At 43.2% G+C, this 14,246-nt stretch overlaps 1 protein-coding gene across 2 annotated transcripts in view; it reads left to right on the forward strand.

The window, feature by feature from the left end:
* MLLT10 (MLLT10 histone lysine methyltransferase DOT1L cofactor) overlaps positions 1 to 14,246 on the forward strand; it is a gene marked incomplete at both ends in the record, with an annotated part of 141,344 nt that overhangs the window by 1,175 nt on the left and 125,923 nt on the right. For both annotated transcript variants that reach the window (XM_080717092.1, XM_080717093.1), the window contains one exon: positions 10,585 to 10,664. In XM_080717092.1, the coding sequence (XP_080573218.1) occupies positions 10,585 to 10,664 (80 nt within the window). The remainder of the gene's footprint in view (positions 1 to 10,584; positions 10,665 to 14,246) is intronic.

The following is a 14,246-nucleotide window of genomic DNA, read 5'->3' on the forward strand; positions in this document are numbered from 1 at the left end:
CCCAGCCCCGTTTTTTATTATTTATTTTGAAACAGGGTCTCACTGAGTTGCAAAGGGGCTTTCTGAGTTGCTTAAGCTGGCTTCGAACCTGTACAGTCTTCCTGTCTCAGCCTCCCAAATACTGGGATTACAAATGTGTGCCACTACATCCAGTTTTTTTATTGGTATTCTTTTTGAAACAAGGTCTCACGAAGTTGCTGAAGGCCTCTATAAATTGCTGAGACTGGCTTAGGACCTGGGATGATTCTGTCTCAGCCTCTTAGGTACTGGGATTACAGGTGCACCACTGTGCCTGGCTCCAGACTCTATTATTATTTAGTGTGTATGGTACAGGGGATTGAATCCAGAGGCATCCTGCCTCTGATATACGCCCCCAGGCGCCTTTTCAAAATTTTTGTTTTAGGCAGCACATGCTTGTAATCCCAGTACTTGGGAGGCTGAGACATGGATCCCAGGTTTGTGGCCCAGCTTCAGCCACTTAGTGAGACTCTGTTTCAAAATAAGAAGTAAGATGGGGGGGGGTTGCTTGAGGTAGAATGCCCCTGGGTTTAACCCCAGTACAAAAATAATAATATAGAGAATAGAGCAAGCCGGGTAATCGCAGCAGTTTGGGAGGCCCAGACAGGAAGCTTAGGGTTCACTGACAGCCTTAGCTGTTGGGCCCTTTGCAGTCAGTGAGACCCTTTTTCAAATAAAGACTAAAACTAGGCTTGGGCGTGTTATTCAGAGGTAGAATGCCCCTGGGTTCCATCCCCAATATTGCAAAAAAAAAAAAGAACATCCCAGTTGGGGAGACTTAGATATTAGAGTGGTGGTTCTGAGATGGTAAGCTAATCTGAAAATATGACTAGTCCCACTTTGTTTTCAAGGGCAGAGTTGTCTTTCTGCCTTTTCTTTCCTTTCTTCCTCCTTTCCTTCTTTCTTTTCTTTTGTGTGGTACTGGAGATTGAACCCCAAGGCATTGTACCTCAGAGCATCACCCAGCACTGTTTATTTTGAAGCAATGTCTTGTTGAGATTCTCACAACTTCTGAGGCTGGCCTCATGTGTGATCCTCCTGTCTTACCCTCTCAAGTACAGGATTACAGATATGTGACACCATAATTGGCTTTATACTTTCCTTTATTTTTATTTTTATTTTTTATATTTTTTGGTGGTACTGGGGGTGGAACCCAGAGGCTTTCTACCTCTGGGCTATATTCCCAGACCTTTTTTTTCAAATATTATTTGGAAACAGGGTCGCACTAAGTTGCTGCGAGCCTCACTAAGTAGCTGAGGTTGGCTTTGAACCCGTGCGATCCTCCTGTCTCAGCCTCCCAAGTGTGGGGATTACAAGCGTGCGCCACCACGCCCGGCTATACTTTTTAAAATTTATTTACTTATTTATTTATTTATTGCAGTCCTGGGAATGGAACCCACGGGCTTTCTACCTCCAGGATACACCCCTCCCAGACCATTTTATTTTTTATTTGGAATCAGGGTCTGGCTAAGTTGTTTAGAGCTTCACTTAAGTTACTGACTTTAAACTTGTGATTCTCCTGTCTTAGCCTCCTAAGTACTGGAATTACATACTTAACTGTTTTTTTTTTGCAGTACTGGGGATGGAGCCCAGTGGCATTCTACCTCTGAATTACATCCTAGTCCATCCGTCCGTCCATCCTTCCTTCCTTCCTTTCTTTCTGCAGGTTTTGGGATGGAACCCAGGGGCATTTGACCTCTGAGCTACACCCTCTGCCCTATTTTTTTATTCTTTATTTTGAGGCAGGGTCTCAGTAAGTTGTGGAGGGCCTCACTAAGTAGCTGAGGCTGTCCGCGAACCCCGATCCCCTGGTCTCAGCCTTCCGAATGCTGGGATTATAAGCGTGCGCCACCACACCCGGCTCTTTCTGTTTTTTGTGTGTGGTACTGGGGATAGAACCCAGGGGCCTTCTACCTCCATGCTACATCTCCAGACCTATTTTATATTTTATTTGGAAATATGGTCTCACTAAGTTGCTGAGATCCTCACTAAGCTGCTGAGGCTGGCTTTGAACCTGTGATCCTCCCAGCTCAGCCTTCCAAGTACTGGGATTACAAGCATGTGCCACCATGCCTGACTTATTCTTTATTTTGAAACAGGATCTCACTGAGTTGCAGAGGGCCTCCTTAAGTAGCTGAAGCTGTCTGCAAACCAGGGATCCTCTTGTCTCCGCCTCCCAAGTACTGCGATTGCTAGTGTGCTGAACCACGCCCAGCTCATACTTTCCTTTTTTAAGGAATAAAACCAGGTGTGTCAAAACTAGATACTGGAGCCAGGCATGTTTCCTAGCCGGGCGTGGTGGCACACACTTGTAATCCCAGCATTTGGAAGGCAAAGACAGGAGGATCGCAGTTTGAGGACAGCCCCAGCTACTTATGCCCTTTGCAACTCAGACCCTGTTTCAAAGTAAAGAATAAAAAATAGGGTTGGAGGTGTAGCTCAGAGGTAGAGTGCCTCTGGGTTCCATCTGCAGGACCCCCAAAACAAAACAAAACAAAAAATGGGTGTGGTGGCGCATGTTTCTAATCCCAGCATTCTGGAGGCTGAGACCAGAGGATCATGGTTCGCGGACAGCCTCAGCTACTAAGTGAGGCCCTCTGCAACTTAGTGAGTGAGACCCTGTTTCAAAATAAAGAATAAAAAATCAGGCTGGGGTGTAGCTTGGAGGTCAAATGCCCCTGGGTTCCATCCCCAGACCCGCCAAAAAAAAAAAAAAAAAAAGGATTCCATCCCCAGACCCGCAAAAAAAAAAAAAAAAAAAAAACAAACAAAAAAAAAAATCCAAAACAACAACAACAACAAAAAACCCTAGATACTGGACCCAGGTGTGGTGGTGCATACTTGTAATCCCAGTACTTGGAAGGCCAAGACAGGAGGATCGTGCAGGTTCGAAGCCAGCCTCAGCCACCTAGTGAGGCTCTCAGCAACTTAGTGAGACCCTGTTCCAAATAAAATATAAAAAATAGGTCTAGGAGTATAGCCTGGAGGTAGCTGGCTCCTGGGTTCCATTTCCACTACCACCCAAAAAAACCAAAAAACAACTGATACTGGGGCCTGCTGTGGTGGTGCACACTTGTAATCCTAGTACCTAGGAGGCTTAGACAAGAGAATTTTAGGTTCGCAGCTGGCCTTATGTACTTATAAGCCCTCCACAATTTAGACCCTATTTCAAAATAAAAAATCAAAATAGGACTGAGGGTGTAGCTCAGAGGTAGAATGCCCTTGGGTTCAATCTCCAGTACAAAACAAACAAAAAATCCTAAGTACCGGGGAGCTGGGCATGGTGACACACCCTTGTAATCCCAGTACTTGGGAGGCTGAGACAGGAGGATTGCAGGTGTGCAGCTAGCCTCAATTATTTAGTCCTCTGCAATTTAGTGAGACGACCCTGTTTCAAACTAAAGCAGCCAGGTGTGGTGGCGTACACTTGTAGTTCCAGTGCTTGGGAGGCTGACACAGGAGGATTGCACAGGTTCAAAGCCAGCCTCAGTTACTAAGTGAGGCTCTCAGCAACTTAGTAGACTCTGTTTCCCAATAAAGTATAAAATAGGTCTGGAATATGGCCTAGAGGTAGAAAAGCCCCTGGGTTCCACCCCCTAGTACCACCACCAAAAAAAAAAAAAAAAAAAAAAGGCCTGGGGGTTGTGTCTCAGGTAACATGCCCCTGGGTTGAATCCCCAGAACCATAGAACAAACAACAAGCACACACCCTAGCTACTGGGGATGGCAGTCTGGTTCAAAATGGAATGCTGCCGGGCATGGTGTCACAGAAACAAGTTCAAAGCCAGCCTCAGCTACTTAGGATCTCAGCAATTTAGTGAGACCCTGATTCCAAGTAAAGTATAAAATAGGTCTAGGATGCTGGGCGTGGTGGCGCACGCTTGGAAGCCCCGCGCTTGGGAGGCTGAGACAGGAGGATCGCATGGGTTCGAGGCCAGCCTCAGCTACTTAGTGAGACCCTGTTTCCAAATAAAATATAAAAAAGGTCTGGGAGTAGAGCCCGGAGGTAGAAAGCCTCTGGGTTCCACCCCCAGTACCACCAAAAACTGGGGGGGGGGGGGGGGGGGAATGGAATGCTTGTCATACCTTGCAAGGACTTGGCTTTCCCAGTCCCACACATGCGCAAAGAAAACTAGATACTGGTGTTAAGGCCTTAGGTTTACTATAAAGTTCTCTAACAGGGTTCACTGGCATTTTGGTTTACTTCTTATGAATTAGATGACAAATTATAACTGATCTTTGTCTCCAAGTACAGAAAATGTTCATCTTAATCTAAGTCTTTTTTAGAAGTACTCCAAATAAAGCATGCTTGAACACTGATGCTGTGCTTCTTGTTTGGGAAGACATTTTTCTGACATAGTTATACATGTATAGAAAGGGATTAGGAGTTCTAGCCGTTGGAGTTTTAAAAAGTCCTGATCTTATAGTCTTATTTCTTCCCAATATTTTAGATATTTTCATATTTCTGCTGACCAAACTCATGTGAGAATGCCGAATGTGATTTTTTTGTGTGGTAAAGGGAATTCAATTGCTCAGGAGTATTCTACTTCAGAACTGCATAATCAGTCCTAGCTATCTTATCCATTTATTTATTTATTATTGTTATTTATTATTATTATTATTATTTTTTTTTTTTTTTTTGCTGTTACTGGGGTTCCTGGAAGCCCTTCTACCTCCGGGCTACACTCCCAGAGCTATTTTTATATTTTTATTTGGAAACAGGGTCTCTGAAGCCAGCCTCGAATCTGCGTGATCCTCCTGTCTCTGCCTCCCAAGCGCGGGGATTACAAGTGTGCGCCACCACGCCCGGCTCCTTTTATTTATTTAGTGGTACTAGGGATTGAACCCAGGGATATTTTATCTATCACACCCCCCCCACACACAAATTTTTGTGGTACTGGGGACTGAACCCAGGGACGTTTTATCTCTGAGCCTCACCTCCAGCCCTAATTTTTTTTTTTAATTCTTTTATCTTTTTATGGTATTAAGGATGGAACCCAGGGACATTCTACCTCTGAGCTATACCTCCAGCCCTATTTTTTATTTATTTGGAAACAGGGTCTCACTGAGTTGCAAAGGACCTCACTAAGTAGCTGAGGCTGTCCACGAACCGTGATCCTCCTGTCTCAGCCTCCTGAATGCTGGGATTACAAGCATGCGCCACCATGCTTGGCTTATTCTTTATTTTGAAACAGGGTCTCATGAAGCATGAAGTTGTGGAGGGCTTCACTAAGTAGTTGAGGCTGGCAGAGAACCTGTGATCCTCCTGTCTCAGCTTCCCAAGTATTGGGATTACAAGTGTGTGCCACCATGCCTGGCTCGATTTAATATTTTTATTTTTTGTGGTACTGGGTAGTGAACCCATGGGCATTCTACCTCTGAGCTATACCCCCAGCCCAAATTCTATTCTTTTAATTAGAAACAGTCTCACTATGTTGCGGAGAGCCTCACTAAGTTGCTGAGGCTGGTTGCGAACCTGGATTCCTTCTGTCTCAGCTTCCCAAGTACTGGGATTATAAGCAAGCACCACCATGCTTGGCTTCACTTCATATATATTTATGTATATGTATCTATAATTTGGGGCATTGTACCTCCGAGCTATCCCCCAGCCTTATTGTTTTGTCTTTTTTTTTTTTTTTTTGGTGATACTGGGGTTCCTGGAAACCCTTCTACCTCTGGGCTACACTCCCAGACCTATTTTTATATTTGTATTTGGAAACAGGGTCTCTTAAGCCAGTGAGGCTGGCTTAAAATCTGCACGATCCTCCTGTTCTGCCTCCCAAACGCGGGGATTACAGACGTGCGCCACTACGCCTGGCTTGTCATTTATTTATTTATTTATTTATTTATTTATTTATTTTTGCGGGTCTGGGGATGGAACCCAGGGGCATTTGACCTCTGAGCTATACCCCCTGCCCTATTTTTTATTCTTTATTTTGAAACAGGGTCTCACTGAGTTGTGGAGGGCCTCACTAAGTAGCTGAGGCTGACCACGATCCTCCTGTCTCAGCCTCTCAAATGCTGGGATTACAAGCGATTGCCACCACACCTGGCTATGATTCTTTATTTTTAAACAGGGTCTCACTGAGTTGAAGAGGGCCCCCACTAAGTAGCTGAGGCTGTCCTTGAACCACAGTGCTCCCGTCTCAGCCTTCCAAATGCTGTGATTACAAGTGTGTACCACCATGCCTGGCTTAAAAACCAACTTTTATTTATTTTTATTTTTGTTTTATTTGTTTGTTTACTGTTGGCGGTACTAGGGATGGAACCCAGGGGCATTCTATCCCTGAGTTCTATTTTTTATTCTTTTATATTTGAAACAGGTCTCACTGAGTTGCAAAGGAACTTAACTGAAATCCTTCTGTCCAAGCCTCCCGATTGCTGGGATTACAAGCGCCACCAGGCCCAGTTTAAAAACCAACTTTTAAGCAATGAGGCTGTGAATTAGTTATGTGATAATCAGAGTACTTGTTGGAGCATTCACTTTATTAAATTTTTTTTGCTGGGTGTGGTGGCGCACCTGTGCTTGGGAGGCTCAGACAGGAGGATCACATAGGTTCAAACCCAGACTCAGCTACTTAGGCTCTCAGCAACTTTGTGAAACCCTGTTCCAAATAAAATATAAAATAGATCTGGGAGTGTAGCCCAGAGGTAGAAAAGCCTCTGGGTTCCACCCCTTGTACCACAATAAATAAATAAATAAATAAATAAATAAATAAATAGTTTTTTTGTGTGTGTGGTACTGAGGACTGAACTTAAAAGGTATTCTACCTCTGATCTATACTCTTAGCCCTATTTTTATTTTGAAAAAGGGTCTCACCTACTATATGTACCTGAGGTGGTCTGCGAACCACGATTCTCCAGTCTCAGACTCCTGAATGCTGGGATTACAAGCGGGCGCCACCACGCCCAGCTTTATTTTTAATTTTTATTTTTTTTGTGGGTCTGGGAATGGAACACAGGGGCATTCGACCTCCAAGCTACACCACCTGCCCTATTTTTTTATTCTTTATTTTGAAACCGGGTCTCACTGAGTTGCAGAGGGCCTCACTAAGTAGCTGAGGCTGTCTGCGAACCAGGATCCTCTGGTCTCTGCCTCCAGAATGTTGGGATTACAAGTGTGCGCCACCACGCCCAGCTTATTTTTTATTTTTGAAACAGGGTCTTACTAAGTTGCTGAGGCTGGCCTGAAATCTGTGATGTTTCTTTCTCCGTCTTAACAAGCTCAGAGGCATATGGCATTACTCCAGGCTGCATTTTTCTTCTCTAATAGCTTTATTTTATTTTATTTTTGTGGTACTGGGGATTGAACCCAGGGGCAATCTATTTCTGAGCCACACCCCTAGCCCTATTGTTTTATTTTGAAATGGTCTCACTAAGTTGCTGAGAGCCTCACTAATTAACTGAGGCTGCCCCTGAACCTGGGGTCCTCCTGTCTCAGCCTCCCAAGTACTGAGATTACAAATGTGTGACACTGCCCAGCTTTTAATAGCTTTCTGAGACATAATTCATGTACCATCAAATCACCATTTGAGACTCTACAGTTGTTTTCTGCTGTATTCGTAGAGTTGTGCAGACATTACTACAACATTTAGATTCTTTTCATCACCCTACTAAGAATCTTTGGACCTTTTAGCAGTCACTTCCCATTTTTCCCAAACTGCCAGAGCCCTAGGAAACCACTAATCTATGTATAGATTTACCTGTTCTGGACATTTCATATAAATGGTAGCATTTTACTTCTAAGATTACATTTTGTTTTGTTTTCTGTAATGTGTCAATCTTTTTGGAAGTGAATTTTATTATATGAATCTGAACAGCTTGCTATTAAATGTATAGGGTAGAGGAATTATTTATTTATTTTTTTGGTGGTACTGGGGGTGGAACCCAGGGACTTTCTACCTCTGGGCTATACTCCCAGACCTTTACTTTATATTTTATTTGGAAACAGGGTCTCACTAAGTTGCTGAAAGCCTCACTAAGTAGCTGAGGCTGGCTTCGAACCCGTGTGATCCGTGTGATCCTCCTGTCTCAGCCTCCCAAGCGTGGGGCTTGCAAGCATGCGCCACCACGCCCGGCTTATGGTAGAGGAATTAATGAATTTTTTTTCTTTTTTTTTTTTTTTTTGGTGGTATTGGGGGTGGAACCCAGGGGCTTTTCTACTTCTGGGCTATACTCCCAGACCTATTTTTTACTTTATTTGGAAACAGGGTTTCACTAAATTGCTGCGAGCCTCGCTAAATAGCTCAGGCTGGCTTTGAACCTGTGCGATCTTCCTGTGTCAGTCTTCCATGCACTGGGGTTACAGTTGTGTGCCACCATGCCCAGTTTAAGGAATTAATGAATTTCTAAGTTACCCAATGCAAAAGGATCTTTATCTGTTGAAGTTTCCTTGGTTTTAATATAGTACAAACCATCACAGTTAGGTATGGTGGTACATACCTGTAATCTCAGGGATTTTGGAAGCTGAGGCAGAATTACAATATGGAGGTTAGCCTGGATAGCAGTAAGACCTTGTCTTAAAAAGAATTGGGAGCTGAGCATGGTGGCGCACGCTTGTAATCCCAGCATTTCGGAGGCTTAGACAGGAGGATCGTGGTTCAAGGGCAGCCTCAGCTACTAATTAGTGAGGCCCTTTGCAACACAGTGAGACCCTGTTTCAAAATACTAAGCTGGCTGTGGTGGCGCACGCATTCGGAAGGCTGTGACCACAGGATCGCAGTTCATAGACAGCCTCAGCTACTTAGGCCCTTTGCAATTCAGCAATACTCTATTTCAAAATTAAGAATAAAAATAGGGCGGCAGGTGTAGCTCGGAGGTAGAATGTTCCTGGGTTCCATCCCCAGTACTGCAAAAAAAAAAAAAAAGACTTAAAAAGTAGGGCTCGGGGTGTAGGTCAGAGGTAGAATGCCTCTGGGTTCCATCCCCATTACCACAACAAAACAAAAAAGAACTAGGAATGTATTTCAGGGTTACAACACTGGCCTAGACTGAGACAAAACCTTGGTTTCCATCTTCACTACCACAAACAAAAAACCTCATAAATTAATTTTTTTTGACAATACTGGGAATTGAACTGAGGGGCCTTTTTATCTTTGAGCTATCCTCTATCGCTGTTTTATTATTTATTTTGAAACATGGTCTCACAAAGTTGCACAGCCCTCATTGAGTTGGCAAAGCAGTCTGAACCTTCATCCTCCTCTCTCAGTCTCTCAAGTACTGGGATTATAGGCAGCGGCCACCACTCTCGGTTTGGCCTTGAGTTTTGTTTTGTTTTGTTTTCTTTCACTGGAGATTGAACCCAGGGGCATTCTACCTCAGAACTACACCCCCAGCCTTTTTATTTTTTTTTAATGGCACTAGGAATTGAATGTAGAGGCACTTTACCTGTAGTTACACCCCTAGACTGATTTCTTTCTTTCTTTCTTTCTTTTTTTTTTTTTTGGTGGTACTGGGGGTGGAACCCAGAGGCTTCCTACGGTCTGGGCTATACTCCCAGACCTATTTTTTATATTTTTATTTGGAAACAGGGTCTCACTAAGTTGCTGAGAGCCTCACTAAGTAGCTGGGGCTGGCTTCGAACCTGTGCGATCCTCCTGTCTCAGCCTCCCAAGTGCGGGGATGACAAGAGTGCGCCACCACGCCCGGCTTCTGATTTCATTTCTTATTTGGAAATGATATCTCACTAGGTTTCCATTGCTGAGGCAATTGTGATTCTCCTTTCTCAGCCTCCTAAGTACTGGAATTACAGGCATGTACCACCATACGTGGCTCCCCCAGCACCTTTTTACTTTTATATATATATATATATATATATATATATATATATATATATATATATATATATCCCCCCCCCCTTGGTACTGGGAATGGAACCCAGGGACACTCTACCTCCGAGTGACACCCCCAGGCCTATTTTTAAAAATTTTTTTATTTTTTTGCAGGTCTGGGGATGGAACCCAGGGGCATTTGACCTCTGAGCTACACCCCCTGCCCTGTTTTTTATTTATTTTGAAACAGAGTTTCACTAAATTGCCAAGGGCCTCATTAAGTAGCTGAGGCTGTCTGCAAACTGAGCCTCCAGTCTCAGCCTCCCAAATGCTGGGATTACAAGTGTGGGCCACCACGCCCGGCTTCCTATTTTTTAATTCTTTATTTTTTAACAGGGTCTCACTGAGTTGTAAAGAGCCTCACTTCCAAATGCTGGGATTACAAACGTGTGCCACCACGCCCAGCTACTTTTTATTTTGAAACAGGGTCTCACTAGATTGCTGGAAGTCCCAGTACTTGTTGAGGCTGTCCTGGAACCTGTGATCCTCCTGTTTGAGCCTCCCAAATACTGGGATTACAGGCATGAGCCACTGTACTAGGCCTGGAGTTTCTTTTTTCTACCTTGATGGGATTACAAGGGTCTGCCACCATGCCCAGTTGAAACTTAAAATTTTTACTTAAATGTCATACAAAAGCAAGTACTTTACTTGAAGAGTTTGAAAGAACTTTGAAAAGGTTATTTGCTTTCCCATAATTTTCAGATCTGAACATTACAAACATTTTGTTTCCCAACAGCTTGCTATGGCATTGTTCAAGTACCCACTGGACCATGGTTTTGCAGGAAATGTGAATCTCAGGAGAGAGCAGCCAGAGTGGTAAGGACTGTTTATCAAAGACCCTAAAAGTGCTTCAGAGTAGCGTAGGATATCATAATTATTTTGCAGTTTGATGGGTTGTCTTTGTTGAAATATTACAATTTAAGAGAGTGGGCCAAATATTGACTGGGAGTTTTAAGCAGATTATTTAAAATCTGAAAAACAAATGGGACCAAATAAGCGTATGTTGATGGTACTCTTGACAACTGAAACACAAAGTCACATTCAGGCTTTATTAATTATAGCTACAGTGGCCGGGTGTGGTGGTGCATGCCTGTAATCCCAGTACTTGGGAGGCTGACACAGGAGGATTGCAGGTTCGAGGACAGCCTCAGCAACCTAGCGAGACCCTGTTTCAAAACTAAAAAATAGAGGTATCTAGGAGGAAGAATGTCTCTGGGTTCAGTCCTCACTTACCCACATACACACACCAAAAAATATACATATGCTCATGTACGTGTGTGCATATGTAAGTGTGTAGCTACAGAATCAAGGAAGCCTGATTGGTGTGCAGGGTACATTGGCTCATCATAAACCGTAGTGACAGTGGAGTCATTAGGACATCTCACAGACATTTCTCCTAGGTTTTGTTTAATGGCGGGGAAAAACAAATCAAGAATTTTAACCACTCTCCTAATTCTTTTTACATCTGTGTGTTTATAGTTTAATTTTGAAAACTCATTATTTTCATACATTCAGTTCTTTGACAAAACAATATAAAAAACTTCTTTTTTTTTGACATGACTGGCTCCTTTCTTTCTGAACAATGTTGTAAACCTGTAAGAACAGGGAGGACTGTTTATTCTTGGTCCAAACCATTTTCTGCAGTTGAGTTTCTGGAAACATCAGGAGAAATGGATTACAAAAGTATTACTATTTGTAATGTGATAGTGTCATTGTTGATTAGAGAATTTGACAGAAGGTAAGAAATATTAGAACCCATGTTCTTAGGCGTATAGTAAAAGTAGAAGTTTTTATTTTGGCCTGGTGGTATTGGGTCAGAAATTATGGCCCAGTAGCTGGATTGTGAGTGTGAGAGTGAAACCTGTGTAGTTGTATTGATGCTTTGTGTGTGAGGATGCTCTGTGGTAGTGTTGAAATAATGGGACGTAGTAAATGGCGGGCAAGATCGTCCTCTGCCTTTTTCTCCTTGTGGCATGCTATGGTTTGGGGTGGACAGGTCACCAAGAAAAGGAATGCTTAATTTATGAGTAGACATGATGGTGAGTTGAGGCTTCTGGGGGGTTGCACAGTAGATTTAAAAACCAGAAAAGATGAAATGGGCAAGGAGGTAGCCAGAGAAGGATGGAGGTGATTGGGCTGTGGTAGAATGCTTCAAATATCACTTGTTTTCTGTTTTTATTTTGTTTTTTTTCCCCTTCTTTTTGGATATGGTTGTGTTATAAGAGGTATATTGGAGGCCATGTTTTATTTCAACTACATTTGGTGTGGGATGTAGAGATCATTAAAGGTTTTAAAGAAGAAGCATACGTGGTGTGGTGGCACATGCTTATCCCAGTATTTGGGAGGCTGAGACAGGAGGATCATGGTTCACTGCCAGCCTCAGCTACTTGTGAGGCCCTCTGCAACTTAGTGAGACTCTGTCTCAAAATGAAGAATAAATAATCGGGCTGGGAGTGGAACTCAGAGGTAGAATGCCCCTGGATTCAATCCTTAGTACCATAAAAAAAAAAAAAAAATCTCAGAGGTAGTTCTTGTTATGTAGATAAGACATTATAGTTTTTTATTTTTTGTGGTACTAGGAATTATACTCAGGCATTCTACCTCTGACCTGTACTCCCACCCATATTTTTGGTACTGGGGCTGTCCATGAACTACGATCCACCTGTCTCAGCCTCCCAAATGCTGAGATTACAAGCATGCGCCACCACGTCCGGCTACAGCCCTGTTATTTTAAATTATTAATTTTTATTTTTTTTGCAGGACTGGGAATTGAACCCAGGGGCATTCTACCTTCAAGCTACACCCTTATTTTTTATTCTTTATGTTGAAACAGGGTCTCACTGAGTTGTAAAGGGCCTCACTAAGTAGCTGAGGCTGTTCACAAACTACAGGCCTCCTGTCTCAGTCTTCCAAATGCTGGGATTACAAGCGTGCGCCACCATGCCCGGCTCTAATTATTAATTACTTAGTTAATTAATTTTGTGGTATTCAAGATTGAACTCGGCCGTCCTACCTCCAAGCTAAACCCCTAGTTCAATTTTATTTATTTATTCCTTTATTTATTCTGTGGTATTGGGGATGGAATTCAGGGACTTTCTACCTCCAGGTTACTTCCAGACTTTTTTTCTTTTCTTTTTTCTGGTGCTGGGGGTGGAACCCAGAGGCTTTCTACTTTCCGGCTACACTCCCAGACCTATTTTCTATTTATTTGGAAACAGGGTCTCACTAAGTTGCTGAGAACCTCACTGAGTAGCTGAGGCTGGTTTTGAACCTGTGCAATCCTCCTGTCTCAGCCTCCCAAGTGCTGGGATTACAAGTGTGCGCCACCACGCCTGGCCAGACTTATTTTTTGCATTTTGTTTAGAAGCAGGGTCTCACCAGTTACTGAGAGCCTTACTAAATAGCTGAGGCTGGCTTCGAACCTGTCCCATCCTTATGTCTTAGCCTCCTAAGTGCTGGGATTACAATCATGCCCTACCACACCTGTCTTTAATTTCAGTGTTTTATTTTGAAACGGTATCTTTAAGTTGCTGAGGCTGTCAGTGAACCTGCAGTGCTCCTGTCTCAGCCTCCCCAGTCTTGAGATTACAAGTGTGCTCATGCTTATTTCTTATTTTGAAATAGTCTTGCTAAGTTGCTGAGGCATGCACCACCAAGCCCACCTGCTTTTTTTTTTTGTTTTTAATTGCAATTATTCCAGAGATTGTGCATCATCAGAGTGGATCTGCTAGACAGAATGAAAACCAGGGCTTCAAGGGTCAATCTAGGTTTTGCTGTGTACTCTCTGCCCTTCCCTCCCACCCCACCCCCGCCCCAATAGCATTTTTTTTTTTTTTTTTTTTTTTTTTGGTGGTACTGGGGTGGAACCCAGAGGCCTCCTACCTCTGGGCTATACTCCCAGACCTATTTTCTATTTTATTTGGAAACAGGGTCTCACTCAGCAACTAAGTAGCTGAGGCTGGCTTCGAACCTGTGCGATCCTCCTGTCTCAGCCTCCCAAGTGCTGGGATTACAAACGTGCGCCACTACGCGTGGCCTCCCAATAGCATTTTGTTGAGTTAAGGTTGACCCTGATTTTGCCATTCTCCTGCCTTAATCTTCAAATTAGCTGTAATTTAAGTATGCACCACCTTGCCTGGCATATGCTATAGTTTTTTTCAATTTTTTTTTTTTTTTTTTTTGTGGGTCTGGGGATGGAACCCAGGGGCATTCTACCTCTGAGTTACACCCCAGCCCTAATTTATTTTTAGTCTTTATTTTGAAACAGAGTCTCATTGAGTTGCAAAGAGCCTCACTAAGTAGCTGAGGCTGTCTGCGAACCATGATCCTGTAATGCTGGGATTACAAGTGTGCACCACCACACCTGGCTTATAGTTTTTATTTACTTTTGGTACTGTG

This window comes from Muscardinus avellanarius (assembly GCF_963383645.1).
Source record: "Muscardinus avellanarius genome assembly, chromosome: 20".
Taxonomy (NCBI): domain Eukaryota; kingdom Metazoa; phylum Chordata; class Mammalia; order Rodentia; family Gliridae; genus Muscardinus; species Muscardinus avellanarius.